Source organism: Notothenia rossii, assembly GCF_949606895.1.
Source record: "Notothenia rossii genome assembly, chromosome: 8".
NCBI classification, from domain to species: domain Eukaryota; kingdom Metazoa; phylum Chordata; class Actinopteri; order Perciformes; family Nototheniidae; genus Notothenia; species Notothenia rossii.
The window spans coordinates 31,739,038-31,762,121 of NC_136906.1; the positions used below are offsets into that span (position 1 = coordinate 31,739,038).

General features: G+C 38.3%; 1 protein-coding gene across 1 annotated transcript in view; it reads left to right on the plus strand.

Annotated features, from left to right (window-relative positions):
* The window catches only part of LOC307014439 (syntaxin-1B), a 96,141-nt gene that overhangs the window by 32,885 nt on the left and 40,172 nt on the right, over positions 1-23,084 (plus strand). Inside the window, exons 2-3 of the mRNA XM_079642336.1 lie at positions 21,261-21,335; positions 21,600-21,699. Coding sequence (XP_079498462.1) covers positions 21,261-21,335; positions 21,600-21,699 — 175 coding nt within the window. The remainder of the gene's footprint in view (positions 1-21,260; positions 21,336-21,599; positions 21,700-23,084) is intronic.

The window sequence follows — 23,084 nt, forward strand, 5'->3', positions numbered from 1 at the left end:
ATTATTAGTATGCTGTGTGTACCTTCTGTGCACCGCCTAGTGGTTAAAGCACGTTATTGAATTATAACTGATATTATACACATTAATTATACTCTTATGTATGTAGGTCAGTGGCGAGCCGTGACTTTTATACCTAGGCCCTCTGACCCCCACCCCTTCCCTCGAGTTATTACGTCACAGCGTATACTTCAGTGGAATATCAAAACAATGGCCCGGGGTGCAAAACGCATCAATGAAAGCGACCCTCTACCACACAAAACAACACCTGTAAATAACCATATTTGTGTTCTTTGAAATTGAAAAGGATATTGCATTGTGTTTGTTACTTTTGTTGCAGTTGTATGTCTTAAGTGTAATTTGACATGCTTTTATTTTGAAGGCGAGTTAACGCCGTTCACAGGAAGTTGTTGTTGCTATGGAAACAAGAAAAGTTTCACAGCAGGCGGCACTTGTCATAAAGTCCGCGATAATAACACCCACCCATTTAGAGGGAAGATATGATTGGTCAATTGACCTTTCGCAAAGCCACGCCCCTAAATGCCCGTTGTCCAATCATATTCGATCACGTGCGCGGCTCCCTGTGGAAGTCCGACAAGCTTTGCGTTCAAATTCATTGCAAAAATGGTGAAGCGTTGTGGTTATGGTCTTTGCAAATCGGATAGCAGATATCCCATAAGCTTAGAGGGGGGGGTGATATTTTACCCGTTTCCTAAACCCAAAACCCGAGAGGAGAGATGCCGCCAGTGGATAAAGAAATGCGGCAGGCCCCATGCCCAGCTGAATATGGCGAATATCAACAAACACAAATACGTTTGCTCCAAGGTAAATACGTGCTAACGTAGCTAGCTAGCTAGCAAAGATTACATTCACAAATTAACTAATTTAATTAACTAATTTCACTAACTAACGTTAGCTAAAGTCACACGATTACAGCTGTAAGCTGTGTGCTTCTAGGTCGTTTTGACCATGTATATCACTTGATGCATAATAATGTCTGAACAGCTGAGCTCCGTTATTAGTCTACCTGTGGTCAAAGTACAAACAAGAAAGCCAACAGGCAATCATTCATTTATATTTTGCTTTAATCTTTGTAGCATTTTGTTAATGGAAAGCCTACTGCCGACTTCCCTAATCCTGCTGCACAAGTGGGCACCCCGACCCCCACAAAGGAACAACAAGGTGGATGCAGAAAGCCACCAAGGAAACGGTAGTTAACTTTAGACAAACTACAACATTTAATGCCTCTTGTGATTGTATTGTTTTATTCCAAAATAATAATAATAATTCCGTCGAATTTGACATACAGCTCATGTGGTTTTTCACTCTTGCACTGCGACCTGTATGCAAGTGCCTCTATTGATGTTGTGCCTCCCTCTTTTCTAATGTTTATACTGTGGATATAACCCTCCATAGCGTATTGTAGCCCCTTTTGTCGGGACCTGGAGGATATTGCTGCGTTATTGCTCCAAAATGAGTCTGGTAAGGCGACTCCGACGTTACGGAGACCCTCCATTATGGCTTTGTTTAACGCATCTGGCTCTCAGCTTGTCGGACTAGCAACAGTAACCAAGGGGGGTCGTGGCTTTGCGAAAGGTCAATTTTACTGTCATTTGACATTACTCTCTCGTTCAGTTACTATAGCTGGGCCCTCTGTGAATTCATAGCTGGACCGCCTGGACGTCCAACAGCTCCTCTCTTCACAGTAACTCGCAGAGACGAGCTTCTTTCATTTAACCCTTCACATTCCAACAGAAAATGAATAGGCAGATTCTAAGGATTTATTTCTTTGGAAATGTTATTTTAAATACAATTAAATCAAGTTATTTTGGTAAAACTAATGAAAAAAATAACTAAAAAAATATATTAAAAAAAATATATTATTTGTTTTAATGTTTTTAAATATTATTTTGTAGAATATCTTAGGCCCTCATAGAGGGCCTAGAGGGCCCTGACGGCTCGCCACTGATGTAGATAGTATAAGAAATGTGCAGAATTTGATAGTTTAATGGTGGAGGTATACACAAATATTGATAGATGTCTTGTAATGCTCTGTTGAGGAACCTGTGACCCAAGTGTTTCATTCATTGCATAACTACACCGTAGTTGTGTATATGATATGTCAATAAACCTTAGAAAATCTTGAAATCTTGAAAAAATAGCCATTATATACAGTTTTTAATTAACTATTAGTAGAGAATAACGAGTAATGAATATACTTTATAGAGATCCGCGGATAAATGTTTAGTCTTCTCAAGCACCAACTATCAAATATCTCTCCTGATTGTTGGTACTTGACAATCACCTTTCCCTAAAATAAATGTAGTGGAGTAAAAATACCAGGTTAACCTCTGAATTGTAGTGGAGTAGAATTAAAAAGTAATAATGAGCTGTCATGTGGGTATATATTAATGCTGCCCATTATGGACACAAGCGATTTTCACCCATTTATTAATTACATTTTTTTAATTTGTACACACCAATTTGTTTCCTATCGCCTAAACTAGGGCTGTAGACAGTTTAATACTGTCAACTTCTAATTTTTGGAAAAACGAAAACGTCTTTTTTCCCCATTAGAGACGTGCCATAGAACATGTTGCGAAACACAATAGCCAGCATGTGTAGTTCTGTGGGGGCGTTTGAGTCCAGCTTTGGATAGTCTGCCGTGGTTTTGTTCCATTTCAAAAAGCTGTTTGACGCTCGGCGTAACCTTGGCGCACTGCCACTCCAACATCCAATCCCAGAGCTTGAAGATTAATCACGGGGTTTGTCAACGGGACTGTAGTCCCAAACGATAGCTGGGGATTATGGGCAGTGTAGTGTCTTCGGCCATCCTAAATTCTGAATTTTTTTTCGGAAATCATATCGCATTAACACATCCAATCAGCGAGCTGAGGATCTTTCCTACGTCTGTTTCTGGTATTGTTCCTGTAATGAGAGTTCACATTTATGCTACATTGAAGGGTGGAATTGACTACACATCTTCAGAAACCTAATTTGCTTCAGATATAACTCATAGCAATATTGTAACCATTAAGAAAAGCCAACTGCATTAAAAACCCAGTTAACAAACACTAGATAAAGTATTTTTCCTTCAGTAATGAAGATGTAATTCCAATGTAGACACACCTGGGTTCGCTGTTCAGTCTGTTACGCTGTGCCATGCATTGTCTGGAACGTAAAAGGGACGAAGAAGACAAAGTGAAGTGACGTAATTCCAGGTTCAACATGAAAACATTCCCAGTTAAACATGCAAAAACAAATCGCGAAATAAAAAGATAAAACACTGGCATGTAATTTACGTTAGAATAAAAAGAATGGTTTTGAATAATAGATGAGAGTAAAATCTGCGTCACTTTACAGCCCCGCCCACTTTTGGGGAAACCAACGCTGTCATTTGAACGGCGATCAAGCCTGAAGCCACAGAGATCTAATTTTACTGTCCTTTCTTCTTAGAGGAAGTACAGAAACACGTAACTCTGGATTTGTTTTAATGTTTGAGGTGCAATAAATGACACAGCAGCTTTTTGGCATGTTAAAACTATTATTTTCTGCCTCGCTCATGAGAGTAGCAGCTGGCGAAATTACAGCCTCACCTACTGATTTTAATTTAACCATATATCGAGCCCGATTCTCGATTTCAAATGTGTGCTCTAAAATGATATTTTATATATGACTATTATCATTATTATAATCAAGACAATAAATGGCAAAGATATGTAGAAAATAAACGTATTTAAGATACGTTCATAACGAACGTAACGTGGGAGAAAATACGTTTCTAGCAAAACGTATTTGAGAATGCAGTTTAGTTTTGTGGGAACGTAATTTTTAGGAGACAGGGTTGTCATTTGACATTACTCTCTCGTTCAGTAGCGGGCCCTCTGTGAATGTACAGCAGGACCACCAATCAGCTCCTGTCTTCACAGTAACTCGCAGAGATGGCTAAAGGAGCTTCTTTCATTTAACCCTTCATATTCAAACAGAAACTGAATAGGCAAATTCAAAGGATTTATTTCTTTGGAAATGTTATTTTAAATACAATTAAATCAAGTTATTTTGGTAAAACTAATGAAAAATATAATTGAAAAAATATATTTTTTAAATATGTTAAAAAATATATATATTTTTGTAATGTTTTTAAATATTATTTCGTAGAAGATCTTAGGCCTAGAGGGCCCTGATGGCTCGCCACTGGTGAGTGAAGAAAAATAAATTATGGTATTATGATTTAATGGAATTTAAAACTGGATTAAAATCCTTGTGTTTATGATTTTCACTTTCATTGAGCAGCCCTATTTTGATGTCCTGAGTTTTAACAACTGTCAGAAGAACATGCATCGATGAATAGAGCAGGAAACATACGAAGTAAACACTATCTGGTACATTTGTATTTCCGATCGTAAATATGTGGTGAAACAAAATTCCGTAACAACCTCTGGAGTTTGCATGGTAGTTTTAAAAAAAAAAAGGCTTTTAAGCCTCATGGTCTCTCAGTAGGAGATTAGACTTGGCGAGATGAAAACAGAGAGTTTGCTTTTCGCTCGAAAATACTTTAAAAGCACGAGAGAGCAGATTAAAGATTTATAACTAACATTTATGACCTGGTCCCTCTAACATTTACAGGTTGTGATAACCTCTGCAGGTGAACCCATCACAGGTGAAACACCTGCTGACATCAGCACAGCCTCGGCCAATCAGAGAGCAGAGAGCTGTATTAATAATAACATTATATCATATAGTGTTTACTTTACTGTACAGTCCTGTTTGACATCAAAAATGATTAATTATTCATCAAACTTCTTCCATTAGTGCACATTATAAGTGCATTATGACCTCTAACTCAGTGTGTGTGTGTGTGTGTGTGTGTGTGTGTGTGTGTGTGTGTGTGTGTGTGTGTGTGTGTGTGTGTGTGTGTGTGTGTGTGTGTGTGTGTGTGTGTGTGTGTGTGTGTGTGTGTGTGTGTGTGTGTGTGTGTGTGTGGTCTAGCATTGCTATACTTGTGGGGACCTAAATCTGTTTAGGGTTACTCACCTCCCTTATGGGGACAAAATGGAGGTCCCCATGAGGGGAATCATTCATTTTAGGGTGCAGACTTTGTTAGGTTTAGGGTTAGGGTAAGGGCAAGGTTAAGGGTTAGGGTTAGGCATGTGTTGGTTATGGTTAAGGTTAGGATAAGTCTCCAGGACATGCATGAAAGTCAATGTAATGTCCCCTGAAGTGATCTGTGTGTGTGTGTGTGTGTGTGTGTGTGTGTGTGTGTGTGTGTGTGTGTGTGTGTGTGTGTGTGTGTGTGTGTGTGTGTGTGTGTGTGTGTGTGTGTGTGTGTGTGTGTGTGTGTGTGTGTGTGTGTGTGTGTGTGTGTGTGTGTGTGTGTGTGTGTGTGTGTGTGTGTTTGCTAGTTTTTCAAGGCAGGAAACTACGGAGCCCCTAAAGCACATGTGTCAAACTCAAGGCCCGGGGGCCAAATCAGGCCCTTGGTGGATTTTAATTTCGGCCCACAGGATCATTTCTAATTACCATTGGATCTGGCCCAACGGTATATTGCACGCACACCTTCACTCAATCCTGAGGGTTTCCTTAGCTCAGAGCCTCACCCCAAACATTGATGAACTGGCACCCAAGATGAGCAGCATGCTGAGTTTACATGGATGTTTCCTTTTGCACTTTTTTTCTTGCGACAGGGCATGTTTGTTTTTTTCTTTGAGGGAAGAGGGTTTCTTTTTCTAAATCTGTCTAAAAAGGTCAAATGTCACTTATTTTTGCATCAATCTTGATACAGGGTACTTATTATATGTTATAGTGTGGATTCCTAAAGCTTTTAGTCTACTATCCCATCATTCAAGGGTGGTTTTCACTATAAGTAATGGGTTTGTTTTGGACGGACACTATAATGTAAAAATATTCTATATATTGATTTGGACTTTTCTACATCCAACAGGTTTATCATTCCTTTGAGAAAAAAGATTATTAATTTACCCCTTTTAGAAGTGAAGATATAGTCAATTGTTCTGGGAATGTCATTTTCGAGCCTGAAACCTGAAAAACAGGCTCAGGGCTTAACCGGATTGGCAAAACAGGAGAGTCTGTAAACCAGTCTGCTTTGATCTATGAATTAATGTCCGTGACTCTCAGAGTACCTTCTGCCGCAGCTGGTTTAAAGTGTGTGTGTGTGTGTGTGTGTGTGTGTGTGTGTGTGTGTGTGTGTGTGTGTGTGTGTGTGTGTGTGTGTGTGTGTGTGTGTGTGTGTGTGTGTGTGTGTGTGTGTGTGTGTGTGTGTGTGTGTGTGTGTGTGTGTGTGTGTGTGTGTGTGTGTGTGTGTGTGTGTGTGTAGAGGTGTGTGTGGGGCGGACTGGCCATCTGTAGAATCTGGAGAATCACAGGCTGGCACCGCCCTTACATTTTTTTTTTTTAAAACGGCATCATTGAAGTTGTGCTGACAGGCGACAGAGGTCCATCATTACCCCGCAGCGAGGCTCCCCCTATGTAGGCTGTAATTTTTTTTCATGATTCATAAACTGATTCAAAATAAATATATAAATAAAAAAATGCTTAGATTTAAAATAAATGCATGTTAAAGAAGATTTTTTTAATTTATTTAAATATTCTTAAAAAATAACAATTAATATAATAATAATAATAATAATGATTTTAATAAATAATAATTGTAATAAATAAAATGTTAAATTACATTAAAACAAATTCAAACAGAAATATCAATTTGCATCGCTTTCATTAATAGCTGCATACATTCATTAAAAAATATATAAATTGAATATAATTTAAATTAATTCATCATGTCATTTATTTATTTTTTACTTTGGCAGCTTCCCTCTTCCATACGAGCGTTGTATAATGAATATGCAGAGGTTGGAGATGAAACAATGAGCTTTATTTGATGAAACTGGCAACACGTGAGAGAGATCAGCTGACTCTCATTCACACATCCTCAATGATCAACGATGAATTAACTCATTACTGCCAGCAAATCTGAATAATTATTTAACCGTCGTAGTTTTTTTTTCTCCTTGCAGTGAAATGAAAAATGGGAGCGACCTAGTTTCTGAGATATTGTGCCGCGAGGGATCAAAATAACAAACTAATATAAAAATATGTGAGAAACACACACACATGTACCAGGTTAGAGTCTTAGGGAATTAAGTATATCTTATTTTATTAACATTTGTACCCCTAATTTGCTGCAACACAGACCACTACCTGTACATGAAATATGGAACACTATTCATGCTTTATCAACCTGTTATTGTTTAAATTCAAATATTTGTTTGTTTTATTATACTTAATATAACATTGTTTGTTTTCATTTCAGTACTATTTAATTATTTATTTTTTTCATAATTATTTATTAGTATGATTATTATTACGATTGTATTTAGTGCATTATTATTTATTTATTCAATTGTTATTATTTGTAATAATTATTATTCTTATTTGCACATAGAACTGCATAATCCGGATAATGAAAACAATATTGTACTATTTGAGCATTAACCATCAGTTTACTACAATCTAAAACAATAACTAAAACAACTTAAAAATGCAATATAGGAAGATAAATAATGGTTGAAAGGGCAGATAGAACAAAGCAGTAAATAATATTCTTGTTTCTACAACCTGATTCAACAGGACGCTGCAGGAAGATATTTCCCATCAGCCAATGCTCTCTGCTCTCTTTGTTCTCCTATATGGTCTAGCTGCGGCCGCGGACAGTACACAACACTACACGACACTAGACGACACGCCCACCTGACACGACACTACGGTGGCTGAGAAGGTTCTAGCTGCGGCCGCGGACAGTGGAGGTTGAACCCATAGTTGAACCAAGCCCCCAGGAAGTGCGCCGGAGTCTGATGAAAAGTGGCCAAACGGCGGAACTACACTTCCTTTAGGCTGCTGGGTCCGGAAACACTTTTTCCCTTTGACTTACATTGGGAAAGAGTGGTCTGTAACTCGTTGGATAATTTTTTTTAAACTAAATAAACTCCCCAGTATGAACGTTTGTATAGCCCTTATTAAAAACATTCGTTCTTCAAGTTGTAAAATGTGCTAATAACGTTATTCTGAGAGTTATTTCCCTCTGCATTATGAACGCGCTTCGAACCCACGGGACCGCGGTGCCCGGCACGTTCATGTTACGTGTTCAGTACATGGTTCAGTACTACATGAGTTTCTCTTTACCCACGGATGCACAATAAGAACGGACCATATCGCCTTACTGCCAGCCCACGGAGCTGTAATAATGGATATATTGCACATGTTTGCTGTAATTCATCATTTGTAAAATATTATACTATATGGGCTGTATGATGTAAATCTCGTCAATTCGCTTTTAACGGTAGTGCCTCTCAGCCACCGTAGTGTCGTGTCAGGTGGGCGTGTCGTGTAGTGTTGTGTACTGTCAGCGGCCGCAACTAGACCCTTCTCTTGTTATGGAGCTTATCAGCTGAGAGCAGACGTGTTTCCCATGATCCTCTGCGGCACTCGTATAGAAACTGAAGGCTGCAAGACTAGGCTTGTTTGAGACGCGTTGCGGCTCGCCTCGAAAGTAGATGAGAATAGCCGATCGCAGCCGGGGGAGGTCTCAAAAAGCTCGCCTGAAGTCGGACAGCTCCGAGTCGGCTTCTTCTTCTTCTACTTCTTCGCCTTCTTCTTCTTCTTCTCTGTGTTTTTTGGCGGATTGCAAACCACTTTAAGGTGCATACCGCCACCTCCGGAGTCGGCTTGACTCGGTTTGCATTTATAAAGAATGCACACATGTGTTTAATCGTTAATGTCAGATATGTACTAAGTAAATACATTTGTTCCTGCTCAAGATTAGATTCAACTTTATTGTTATTGCACATATTACAGGTACTGAGACAACGAAATGCAGTTTAGCTTCCAACCAGGAGTGCAACAAGCAGTAAAGTGAAAAGGAATGTACACAATCTACAGGATAAAATATAGAATGAATTGAATGATGAATAAACAGTGAGGGGTATGAATACACTAGATATACACAGCAGCCTGTGAGCAGTATGAACAGTGTGTATGAATATGCTAAGATCAGGGGCGCCGCCAGGGATTTTGGGCCCCATGAAAAGATATCACATTGGGCCCCACCGCCAGACCCAGGCCATGCCAACCAAGCACAATTGCTGTAACCACACCTCCAGAACCCAACCCACTCATTTATGCTTTAAATAACTCTACCTGTACAGGCTTGCCTCTATCTTGTAGTCCAATACTAACCGCACAATACTTACTGACACTGAGCTGTGAACATATAACACTGTGCAGACGTGCAACATTCTACAGTAGAATTCACTATTTTATATAAGACTAACATTCCTGACAATAGATCTCAAGTCATCTTTTATGGTGTACATGCCTTTTTTAATAACATTTTTCAATGGAACATTCATAAATCTAAATAAATATAACTTAAATATACATGACCTCTTAAGTTAAAATAAAGTGAACTTTAACACCGATATTATCATTTATAAAATGCTATAACAAAAAAAAAAACATAAGCAGCAGATTTTTTTATTAAATAAAATACATACCAACTACAAAATAAGCAGGTATTAAAGTGTAAATGGACAACAAAACGGAAATGGAAGTGAAAAGGCCTGATGGTGGTGCTAAATCAGAGCCTATTACCTGTTCTCAGTCTTTTTCTCATCATGCATCTTGTGTGTAGTGATCCAATATCGTTACCATAGCCTTGCCCTTTAACAGTTATTACGAGCCCTTGCTCAGCCTTACTCACCAAGAGCCCAGCGCCTAGCCTTCTTACAGGCAAATTCACTGATAAAGTCCTTGAAGTCCAGCTTTCTAGCCAATTGGCTTTCAATGCACAGCATGGCAAGACTGCAAAGCCTTATGGGGGGACAGGGCTGCTGAGCCTAGAGATGGATCTGTTGGTCCTGGCACCAGGGGGAGGGACAACTGATTTATATGAATAGCTGCTAAAAATGTACCTGCATTTATTAAATGTGAGCTAAAAGAGCAGTGAAATGAAAAACCTCAGCATTTTCTGTGATGATATTAACAGTACTTAATGTCAGCAAAACATTACAATTATTATTTACAATGGACTAAGCTTAGCTAACAGACTAATTTCCACCATGGACCACACACCTTTTCTCTTGAAAAACTGGGTGACATACTGTCGCCCTTTAGTGCCTCTCTCTTCTTTCTCTCCTTTCTTTTCTTTCTTGAAAGCCTGACTTTGTGAGTGGTTGAGACATGGCACACACGTAGTACTAGATCCCTCCTCACATGCTCCGCCTCTCAATCTCTGCCAGAAAGTGCGGTGCCGCACAGCATTTGGAGGCTGGACCAAACCATTACATGTAAATAGAGAGGGGTGTACAGAGGCTTTGGATAATTAATTTTTGGCAGAAAAAAAGTTAAATGAATCGTAAGTGTAGTGGGTACATTATCAATTTAACTTTATATTAATGTTAATTGTTGATGATTGATGAAAGGTTACTTAAACATTTTTTCTTAATGTTCTAAAAATGTTTGGGGCCCCTGTCAGTCACGGGTCCTTAGAATCGTCCTAACCTTTCACCCCCTTACGGCGCCCCTGGCTAAGATGTGTAAAGTATGAAAACGGTAAGCAGTGCAAGTATAGTATAACATATATAGATATTAATTTCATGATGATAAACATTGTGGAACAATGATGAAAAATGTGAATGGAAGTGGCGACGTAAAACTGACACAAAACAACAACAAACTTTTGCCGAGCCAATGGAGAGCTTCATCAGCAGCACGGGGTAAAAACCACCAATGAGCGCTTAGCTCGAGATACCAGCGAGTCGTTTCCCATCAAGCATTTCGCCTCCGCAGCCCGTAGAGAGGAACTGCGGCGCCTCGCCGCGCCTCGGTTATGGCTAGAAAGGATCCGTCTAGTGTAAATATGACGTTACGTTCTCGTTGTAACTCTCGTTGTAATCGGAGCGGCTCGGAAACACATCTACAGCAGTAACATGATGCAACATACACATTAATGCAGCAGCAATATTAATAGCGAAACATCAGACATAATAGTAAAACAGTGCAAGGGAACATTTTAATGCACCAGGAGCTATCTTGGGACTTTTACTGCTACAACGTTGACTTGCCTGTGAATAAAAAATAAACCATAGTGTTGGTGATCTACAGTGTTGTCATTCTTCTTTGAACACCAGCAAGACCGCTAACACCCTATTTCAACAATCACACTCCCTGTAATTTACATAATTAATAGATAGTTTAGCTTCTCATCATCATTTGCTGTGGCCCACTGATGTTAACGATCGTAACTGAAAGGCTGCCTGCAAAACGTAAACATTCAGCCACGTGACATTCAGCCAAACTCTCGCGAGAGTTTTACACAAGACGGATCCTTTCTAGCCATAACCCCGCGCCTCGCTCTCAAGGCTGCGGGCGTCTTTGTCCCGCGAGATTTCAACGTCTCATGTGAATGAGCCTCCAGAGCAAGTCGGACAAAATGACTAACCATCATGCAACGCACGAGCAAGACGTTGATCGAAATTGCGCAGGTCTGCGCAGGTCTCGCTTCTCTCAAACAAGCCTACTTTCTCTTCTTGAGACACAAACACGGATATATAAATTGTTCTTGGTTGGAATCCGTGTATCTACCGTCCAATTGTTTTTCTTTATTAAACACGTAAACGGAAGAGCGTCTGAGAGGCCTTTTTGCTTGTTGCTTTTTGCTTTTTACCTTACTAAATGGTCAACTGGTCCTTGGAGCGAGGGGCGGAGCGGAACTCACGGAGTGATTTCAAAACAAAAGCACTCGTTTGCTAAAATCACACTTTGAATCACTAAAGTATCCTTCTGAAGGGACGGTGATTATTATAAACAAGGGGAATTTAGCGATCACAACGAAAACGGCCAAGACACATATTGAGCCCAGAAAATTGATGTTATTAAGGGCTGTAAATATAATAAGCCTCTGTCTAAAAGTGACAACATTGTTAGGAGATTTAAAATATACAGCGGTTCTGCACTTCGGTCACTCAGCCGCCTCTCGAGTTTGTTTTTTCAAATCAGCTGCTCTTCATTCCTGCTATATTTGACAAGTGATACAAATATGTTTTACCACAAGTTGTTAAGAAAACTGACACTGTTGGACTCGGTTTTAGTTTTACTTAGAAATAAAATGAAGTACTTTTGCTGTGTACTTTGTGAGTAATCCTCTGTCAAAATCCCCTCCTTAGTACATAATGCATGTTTTTCTGCTATATTTGATGAATGATAAAAATATAATCTTACCATTAGTTCTTAATGAAATTGATACTGTTTGACTTTGTATTAGTTAGCCTACTACTACAATACATTGAAGTACTTTTACTGTGTATTTTTTGAGAAATCCTCTCTCAAAGTCCCCTGCTGAGAACAAAATCAAGTCACTTCTGCAAAGTTTGATGAGGGAATTCTTTTTTGTTGCCATTAGTTCTTTGTGAGATCGATCCTGTTGGACTCGGTACTAGTGAAACTATCCCCACAAGTACTATGAAGTACTTACTACTTTTCCAGTACTCCTCTGTCAATGTCCCCTCCTGAAAACAAAAATGCATGTTTTTCTGCTATTTTGAATAAGCGTTAAAAAACCTTTCTTCATGAGACTGATATTGTTGGACAGAGTATTTTAAGAGGATGGTAGACTGCACACTGACACACTCTTGTCACTCTTGTTGGCCTCTTATGATGCTGCTGTCTTTTAAGGTATGATTATTTCTCTGCTCCGAGTTCATTCCTCGCAGATTCCTCCATCAGTCCCAGTCATTGCATGTCAGTCAATAGAGCTTCGAAAAATGTGTCCAATTCAACTAAATGTTTTTTTGTGAGTGAAAGCCAGAGCTAAATTATAGATTGTTTGATTGTGTAATTACAAGGTGAGAGAAAATAAATCCACATCCTCCTATGAAACGTATTTTATTTCCTTTTCCATGTTATACTTACTTGCATTAGAACATTTGCATGTTGAACTACATGCTGGATATCTTCCCAGCCTCAAGGAAATACAATAAAATAAATGGATTCATAATTTAAATTTTTTTATAAAAATGTATACATTAATAATGTTGTGGGCAAACATTTCAAATTTAAATATAAAATGAAAATAAGTTTACTTTTGAAATGATTTCTCACAAAAACCTTTCTAAATTATAGTAAATTATTAAAAAAGGTTTAGTCAATATACGTTTTTCTGCCTAAAATAGTTGAAATTGAACGTAAACTATATCAAACACCACGTGCATGGCAATTAACCTATTTTTGCCCGCTATTTAAATTGACTTTGGTTAGTTAATACAAATATTGATATTATATTATATATATATATATAGCATATAATTGATGCAGTCTTTCTGAACACTTTTTTAAAAAAATACTGCAAATGAAGAATATTTTAAATGTTCTGCACAAACAGTGCCCTAACTTACAGCAGTTGAAAAGATGTGTGGAAGGATAAATTATTGATGGACTTCAATGGCTCTCTAGATAAAGGGCGTTGTATGGTTGTTTGCATTATCCTCAGATAGTGGTTTGTTTAAATAACTAGTGACATTTTAATAAATATTGCAAAAAAGGGCTCCAAAAGAGGCATATACAGTATAACCTGTCCGGCTTGGCCAGTTTGAATTTCTTCAAGCACCACAAGATTCATAGTTTATAAAGTACAATTCTGGGCCATTGATTGTGTCCTTTCTCCAAACACATACAGTAAAAATGCCTGTTTTGAAGCCTTCAAATGGTGCAGGAAAAGGACTTTTCATTGTATTATACTTAAAGACAGGGTTATTCAGTTAAGAGAAGAGAAAAAGGAAAGCAAATTGTTATAATGGGGGATGTAACATTAATGACAGACATAATATGAGGTCCTTGGCACTCAGACTTTAGAGGGGTGATTGTGTGATCATGGGGCATCACCCTTACAGCATCAGGACAATATCATATGGAGTCAGACACTGGAAGTGTGCTGGAGGCGTTGACTGGGACTGATGGAAGGAGGAGGCTGATGAGAATGAAGAATCTGTGACGAACTAGCAGCTGAGAAATAATCATATATTAAAAGACAGCAGCATCATAAGAGGCCAACAAGAGTGACAGAGTGTGTCAGTGTGCAGTCTACCATCCTCTTAAAATACTCTGTCCAACAATATCAGTCTCATGAAGAAAGATTTTTTTAACGCTTATTCAAAATAGCAGAAAAACATGCATTCTTGTTCTCAGGAGGGGACATTGATAAAGGATTACTGGAAAAGTACACAGTAAGTACTTCATAGTACTTGTGGGGGTAGTTTCAGTAGTACTGAGTCCAACAGGATCAATCTCACGAAGAACTAATTGCAACAAAAAAGAATTCCCTCATCAAACTTTGCAGAAGTGGCTTGATTTTGTTCTCAGCAGGGGACTTTGACAGAGTATTTTTCAATAAATACACATTAAAAGTACTTCAATGTATTGTAAGTAGTAGGCTAATACAAAGTCAAACAGTATCAATTTCATTAAGAACTAATGGTGAAATTATATTTGTATCATTCATCAAATATAGCAGAAAACTATGGAGGGGACTTTGACAGAGGATTACTCACAAAGAACACAGTAAAGGTTCTTCATTTTATTTCTGGTAGAAGTCAAACTAGAACCGAGTCCAACAGTGTCAGTTTCCTTAAGAACTTGTGGTAACAAATATTTGTATCACTCGTCAAATATAGCAGGAATAATGAAGAGCAGCTGATTTGAAAAAACAAACCCGAGAGACGGCTGAGTGACCGCAGTGCAGAACCGCTGTATAGTTTAAATCTCCTACAATGTTGTCCATTTTAGACAGAGGCTTATTATATTTACAGCCCTTAATAACATACATTTTTCTGGGCTCAATATGTGTCTTGGCCGTCCGTTTTCGTTGTGTTCGCTACATTCCCCCTGTTTATAATAATCACCGGTCCTTCAGCAGGATACTGTAGTGATTCAAAGTGTGATTTTAGCTAACGAGTGCTTTTGTTTTGAAATCAATTCCGTGAGTTTTGCCCCGCCCCTTGCTCCAATGACCATTTGACCATTTAGTAAGGTAAAAAGCAAAAAGCAAAAAGACCTCTCAGACGCTCTTCCGTTTACGTGTTTAATAAAGAAAAACAATTGGACGGTAGATACACGGATTGTTGAGAAGCAGTAAATGCTGTAGTTTCTAACAAACGTATACATTATTGATATGTGGAGGCTTGTCTTTACAGTCTCCACTTCTGCTTCTGTATCTTCCTTTTTGAACATCACTGAGTTATTAAGTTAGTCCTTTTTTGGGATATTTTTTTATCTCATAGACATGGAGTGCTATTTTTTTTTTGTACATTCTTCCACCTGGAAACAGTCTCACCTTCGGAAGATTTATACAACATGATTTACCTAAATTCTTGTTACATTTCTGCATCTGCATCAGTGGTTATTACAAATAATACAGTAGTTCCGTTTTTCTTCATCAAAATATGATAAATGGTTCATGCATATTGCAGTTCCTCAGAGGCCACTTGAGGCTCTAAAAGGAGAATTAATCATCATATCCCCAAAAGATATAAGCAAAAATAAAGATGTTTCCATCTTGATTACAAAAAAATGTTGGTCTGTATTGCTAATTCATGACAACTGTTCCGGGACAACTCACGACTCCAAACATAAAGTTATGCTTTTTTAAGGGTGTGGCGTCTTTGAGTGACAGATGTTAGCTGTTAGCTGTCTGTGTTGAAGGGCCCGCCATAGCCAGGCTTGTAGTTTTCAACAGTCTTTAAGCTAAGCTAACCAAGGATAGCTAAGCTAACCAAATTCAATTTCTAAATGTTTTTGGGCGATGACGTCTGATTTTATAGTTGGAAAACAACATGTAAGTCTGGTGTATTTAAGAAGACATACAAAAAACAGACCGGAAGACTAAACATATCGGTTTCATAGACTCTGTTTCCTGCACTACGGTGACTTTTAAAGAAGGAATCCGGTGTTTTCTGGATCAGCTGATTCAATGTTTGGTTTTTTATTTTTTTATTTACTTTTAACTCTCAGGAAAGATAAAGACTAATGTCTTCCCTCTGGTTTGTACTCAAATTCAGCTTTCATACATTTTATTTCATTTTTAGCTCATTAGAGATTTGGTGAATTTTTCCTGATGCAGATTTTTTAGTTGAGTCACCACTCAAAAGGAATGGAGGCAGCTGATTTGGAGTACAATGCACGCTCTCATTCCTCAGGTTCAGCCTTATCACCGGTAGTTATAAGGAAAAAAGTGAGAATATTTGTCATAAACCTGGAGAGATACTGGAGGCTTGTTACTGTAGGAAACCGGGACAGGCAAATGAGGCCATGAGTTTCTCTGTGTATCACAGTATAAACCCAGGCAGAACTACACTACCCATGCTGCCTCAGGTACTGGCTGGCTGCAGATGGGTCTGAACGCATCACAGCTATTTATAAACGTCACCGACGTCATGTTTTTTCAGCTGAAGAGATAACACTGCTCTTATATCAGATATACTGAAGGTTGTGCAGGAAAAACACACACTTCCTATCATCTGCACTTTATCATAAGGTTATATATATTTATTTATATAAGGTTACTGTGCAGCTTCCACAAGTGAGGTTAAAAATATGTGTGAATGTTATGATTCACAAAGCCTCTTTTTTAAAACACAGACATATTACTGCAGTATGTAACTCTGAACAGTCGATAATGACTTGTTCATCATTTGTTTTAAAGATTCAAAGGCTCCTGGTTGTCTATGGTTTTGCTGAATTTCCCAAGTGGGAATGTCACTCTTCAGATGTTTGCAAATATGACGATATATGGTGCAATAAAAATGTGTCCACTGGTAGAGATTCTGCATTGCGTGTGATCTCGTCATATCCCGATCTTGCACATCAAACTGATTTGTGCAGACAGAGGTGGAAAGACACTTTGAAAACCCAGGATAAGAAGAACAGAAGGACACAATAACTGCAATATGACCTTAAAGAGATGCAGACAGACATAGCTGCAGGGAGGGACGCTACAATTTGCTACAATATGCTAATATGCTAATATGCTAGTGTAACAATGACTTTATATTTGAAGCCTAGCTACCACTAAAAGGATCAGGAGTTACTTTGGTTCTTTAATCAGGCAAAGAGAGGGGCTGATAATATCAGTGTGTCCTAAACAATACATTTCCCACCCAAACTAAAAACCTTGACAGTCTCAGAAACAGTTAATTTAACAAAAGACGTTCAGACAACTCCAACGTAAGCACCAACACAAAATACAAGTAACGAGTAATGTGTCTTTAAAGTTCCAAGGCAGGGGTGTCTACACTGCAGCCTGGGGGCCAAATGCGGTATACACAGTAGTATTCATTAATTAAAAGCCCAATAACTTATTTACATAGCAAGCTTGAAATACACCTTCCTATTTCCTCTTATTATGCGCGATCTGAGGCTCCTGTTTTAAGGAATGAGCTGCCAGCAAGATAAATGATCCCTATGAGAGCTATGATGTAGGCTGTTTGTTTTCATAAAGCATATTCAAGTAACAAGCATAATTTACCTACATTTGATTGATTTTGCTGATTTATAACTTAACTTATGAGGCAATACACCTCACCTCTAGTGAGTGGCCCAGCCCTTCGTATATTTGTATGTATGTGGCTGGTGAAAAAAGTTTGGACACCCCTGCTCTAAGGCCTTGTCCTGAAATCCAGTCTTCTTAAAACTGCTGTATAATCCAGTCCAACAAGTCTAATGTAACTCCACAAAAGACAGCAAAAAAGTATAGCCCAAGGGAAACATAATTTAGCAAAAGAAGAAAAATATCCAGAAAGGACCGGCCGCTGAAAAGGGAAAATAATGTATACTGACTGAGACTCCTTTTCTGTAAAGGGTCCTCTAGCAGCCTGAGGTAACACCCTCAGCTAAACACTGGTGTTTCTCAATGTCGAGGACGCTTCCTTGGTAGGACATGTCTTCCGAGTCAGGTCCTTCAGAGGCTAGGCAAGAATCCCTTCTAGCATTCGGAGAACGAAGAATGGAACAGGCTAGCAAGTGTGCAGGTGTGTGTCATATGAGAGGCCCCGTCTTAAATTGAGCGTGATTTGTTTGAGAACTCATAACTGATTTGCGAAGATGTACTTGAGTAACTGTATTTTGTAAAATGATCATCTCTCCAGGACAGAACCAATAAACTAACTGGAGGATAAGCAGCCATAAGAAAATCATAAAATCACCATCACCAATAATAAAACGTGTATTCATACTTGATGTCTGCAAACGTCTTTTACACATATTGGTGCACATTGTAGCACAAACCACAAATATCAACAAAAGAGGCAAAGTCAAAACAAGGTTCATTTTAATTATTTATTTAGGTGCAAAACGCTCTAAGGTCTCATTCAAACTTAATAGTCCGCTTCTCTGCTGTGCACCAGACCACAGTTAGTTACATTGTTTAATTTTTCAGAAGGTTCGGTGTGCGTTCACACAGGCAAAACTCAAACGGACTATAAACTTTAAACACAAGTCATGTGCACATTTACTGCGCCACTGAACATACTGGATTCAGCCTTTTTCCGCCAAAGATTATGGAAATTGGTCCGTGCGCAAAGCATTGTGGGGCTTATAAGACCGCCGAGGATACACATGTGCATCCTCGAAATTTCGAGGGATTCAATGACGTAGCATCCTTGAAATAATGGCTCTGAAGGATCCTTCCTTTACATCCTTAACACCCACTGAAATCAACCCACATCCACACAGTACCCTCCCTCAGGCTGCCAGGCTTCCTCTTTTCCTCTTCTACCAAAAACACCAGATTCCTAAACAAACAATTCCATCGCCTTTGTTCCCTAGGCCCCGCCCCCTTTCCTCACTTGTATTCAACTGCCCACCTGATTAGTGCCAGCAGGGAGTGACAGATGAAACACATGTCTTTTTTTCCTGAATAGGTGGCTATGTTACATGAGCAGGGCTGGGAGGGTTACTTTATAAATGTTGTCCGTTACAATAACTAGGGACATTTCAAAACATTCAATCTAATCGTATCATTATATAAAATTAACCGGATGACTTTCCGTTATCTTTGGATTATGTCAATATCAAATTCAATGCAAATAAAAACAAGAGAAAATAAATAAAAATGTGTTTTTTACTGAAGTGTATGTGCACAATGTAACCTTAGAAAACAGGAAACCAAGATACTTCATATCAAAAATGTATTAAAAGTAATAGTTTACAAATGCTGTTTAAGCTTAAAGGTCCCATGTCATGCTTTTCCGGTTATTACCCATCCTCTTGTGTGTTATGAAGGTTTTTCTGCATGTAAACGGTCTGCAGGGTCACAAACCCTTAAAGTACACCCTGTAGTGAGTAAAACTCTATCTAACACAGAAAAGACCTGTCTATGCTGCCCCAGAACGCCTCGTTGGAGATTTCTCTTTTTCCATTGTTTTCTTCCTGGGTATAGTGACGTGCCCATACCCAAATGGACCCATTGGTCCAAATGGACCAATCCGTGGAGCCGTTATGTTACGTCCGCAAAGCCGTTACATTTGGACCAATCCACGGACTTCCTCACAAACACACACTCAATCTTTTCTCAGCTGCAGCTCTGCCGATTTCTCCTCCCTGAGACGGCGGGACGCGGCGAGGCTGTGAGTCGGTGTGTGAGCACACACACAAACTCCCAGCCAGGCTGCGGGTGTGTATGTTCGGGCTTGGTTTAGCTGTGTCTCGGTGTCTCGCAGTCGCAGACGGCCACTGGGCTCACAGGGGGGGGGGCAGGAGCTCCAACAAGCCGTTTAGGACAGAGAATGAATACACATACTATACAGAGATGCTGTATGAGAAACCAATGTGAGTTTGGAACATTGAACAATATAAATCTATTCTAGTATAGCTCAACAATAGAATTATGATCAGTAGAAATGGCCATGACATGGGACCTTTAATACATTAATCAAAAGCACAGACTGTATTTTTGATAATAAATCAGGTGTCCACTCTGCTTTCAAAAATAAATGTATTTAGAACAAAGAAGAAGTAGCCTAAATATAAACCATAAAGAAAATGCATTCAGTACGACTACCTATGATATATGCCATGGAACACTGTAAACCTGCTAGTAATCTCTATTTTTGGAAAAATGTAACAGTAATCTGATTACTTCTTTTTTATAATGTAATTGTAATCGAATACAGTTCCCTTTTTGTTCAACGTAATCTCGTTACATGTAATCCGTTACTCCCCAAGCCTGCATACTAGCTTAGATGCTAAACATCACCACATTTAGACATTATTACATCCTCAGACAATTTCAGCCAATCAGATGGTTGGATACTTTATTGTTGCCCAAATGTTCAGTTTGTTTTCCAAACCTCATTTGTATTTACTAACATATGTTTTTACACGATAAGAACATATACTGTACTCTGTAATGTTTGATACTAATCCAGCTGTTTCTCTCTGCTATTGATAGTATAACAATAAGGACATCGATCCTGAACTGAAGAGCTTTTCATTATCTGCAAGCACACACACTCTCACTGTAAACACTCGTCTCTGTTAACAACAATAGAAATCCAATCAGTGTAATTGGAAACTGTTTACTCATCCAGGGATGGCTTTAGTCTGCCTCACCTGCTGTCTGTCTGTCTCATGTGTTACTGTACATTGTGTTTCCATCGTGACTCCACTGTGAACAATAATCAAATAACATAGAATATATATATATATATATTTTTAAAGGTACATTTTTATTAAAGTTTTAAGCCCAGGATTGAAACATCTGAAATGATGGAAGATGTGAGAATAGTTTTTGTTTGGAAATGAAGCCTTTGACTGATAATTCTGGTTGTGCCTGAAACATGACTCAGCGTTACTTAGCTTGTTTACTTCCTTTCAGAAACATGACTCAACGTTACTTTACGCATGATTTTTGTGTGTCTGAAATATGACTCACCATTACTTTAACTTGTGAATTTCCTGTCGTAAACATGATAACATGATTCAGTGTTACTTTAACTTCTGTATGTTACGGTCTGAAACATGACTCAGCTTTACTTTATTCACGTTTTCCCTGTGTCTAAAACATGACTCATGATAATAATAACTTGTGTACCTCCTGTGTGTCTGAAATGTGAACTAGCGCTTCATAATCCTTGTACATCCATGTGTCTGAAACATGAATCAGCTTAATATTAATGAGTGTATTTCCTGTGGGTCTGCAGGCTAAGGACAGCGATGATGATGAGGAAGTGGTGCAGGTCGACAGGGACCATTTCATGGATGAGTTCTTCGAACAGGTGAGACACACACACACAGCTCTTATTTTAGCCTTTTAATTTCAAAATGTCATGCTTTTGTCTGTTTAAATGCAAATGGGATTTTTAACCTCAGCTCCTGTAGAGAGTGTAATACTGTGTGTGTGTGTGTGTGTGTGTGTGTGTGTGTGTGTGTGTGTGTGTGTGTGTGTGTGTGTGTGTGTGTGTGTGTGTGTGTGTGTGTGTGTGTGTGTGTGTGTGTGTGTGTGTGTGTGTGTGTGTGTGTGTGTGTGTGTGTGTGTGCAGGTGGAGGAGATCAGAGGCTGTATAGAAAAGCTGTCAGAGGATGTGGAGCAGGTGAAGAAGCAGCACAGCGCCATCTTGGCCGCCCCCAACCCTGACGAGAGTAAGGCGCACCTGCATGCTCACTCTTTTACTCATACGCTCACAAAAAAGGGAAATTACACTCAGCTGCAAAACATCACGTGTCTGCTCTGAAATATCATCTACACAGGCTGCCATTGATGCAAAAATACATAGAGCTATTATAATAAATACTATACATTTGATCAAATGTTCCAAATATTTCCTTAAAATATTGGGACTCCTTTTCTATACATGCTTTTAACTTGGAATTGTTGGTCTCTTTATTCCAAAAATATTTTATATTCTGATTTATTCCTCAAAATATTCCTTGAATATTCCAACTATTATCCTAGTTATGCTTTAAATAAAAAAATAAAAAAATACTATTTTCACAATATTGAGACTTTTTCCAATAGTTCAAGCTTTTATCTTGAGATTGTCTACAATCCTTTAGCTTCTGATATTAACAAAAGAAAAAATACGAAAAAGAAAAAACCTAGAGGTAAAACCCCCCACCCCAAGGCCACATGGACCCATATTTAACAATATAAATGTTGATTGTAGCATTTTCTGGATTGATCTGGCAGCACTGGAATAGTCCCAGCTCCATATGATTCAATTCATATATTTGTGTTGATTTGTGGAGCTGTTGCAGCTTGCAGTCGCCCTCATGACTCAGCAGTAATGTCAGTAGGCTGATATGTAAAGGTCAGGTTTCACCGGAGAGCTTTTGCTGTCTGGCATTATTGTTTTATTTAACCCTTTATATATGTATATTATTTGAATATCATATTTAATCCTTTATTTCAACTAACCGTTATCTCTAATCCAGAATAAACATCTGGAGTAAAGGATTTGTATTTCATATAATATTCTACCTTCTCATTTTATTGTAGGATTTTCGACTTTCTCACAATAAGCAGGTTTTTTTTAAATAAAAATATTTTGAACTTTATTCTCAATTCTTTTAATCATAATATTTAAAAAAAAATGTCCCCAAAACATGGAATGCTCCGTCCCTTTTTTCTCATAAATAATTCAAAATGTTTATTTATGTGAAATATGAGTCCTAGTCTTCCAAACACATGGTTTGTAAGAATGCATAAATATATAATCCACAAGGGGCGGCTACTGAATATGCTTGGCTTTAAAAGCTCACTTGTATTTTTTATTGGTAATTTGAATATTATTAAAAAAATATATCATTTCCACTGTCAGTGAAGCAGCTTTGAAGCAGCATTTATTTTGGAAAATAAAATGAGCAAAAAACATAAACTGATCAATAAATCAATCAAAGTAAAAATATGTTTCTGGGTAAACAATGACATTTTAATGTTGTACAGCTCTGTGTCAACACCATTTTGTTTCATTTATTTCAGTTTTCTGTTACTTCTGCATGTTGGTGTTTTCAGTTGTTGCATGACA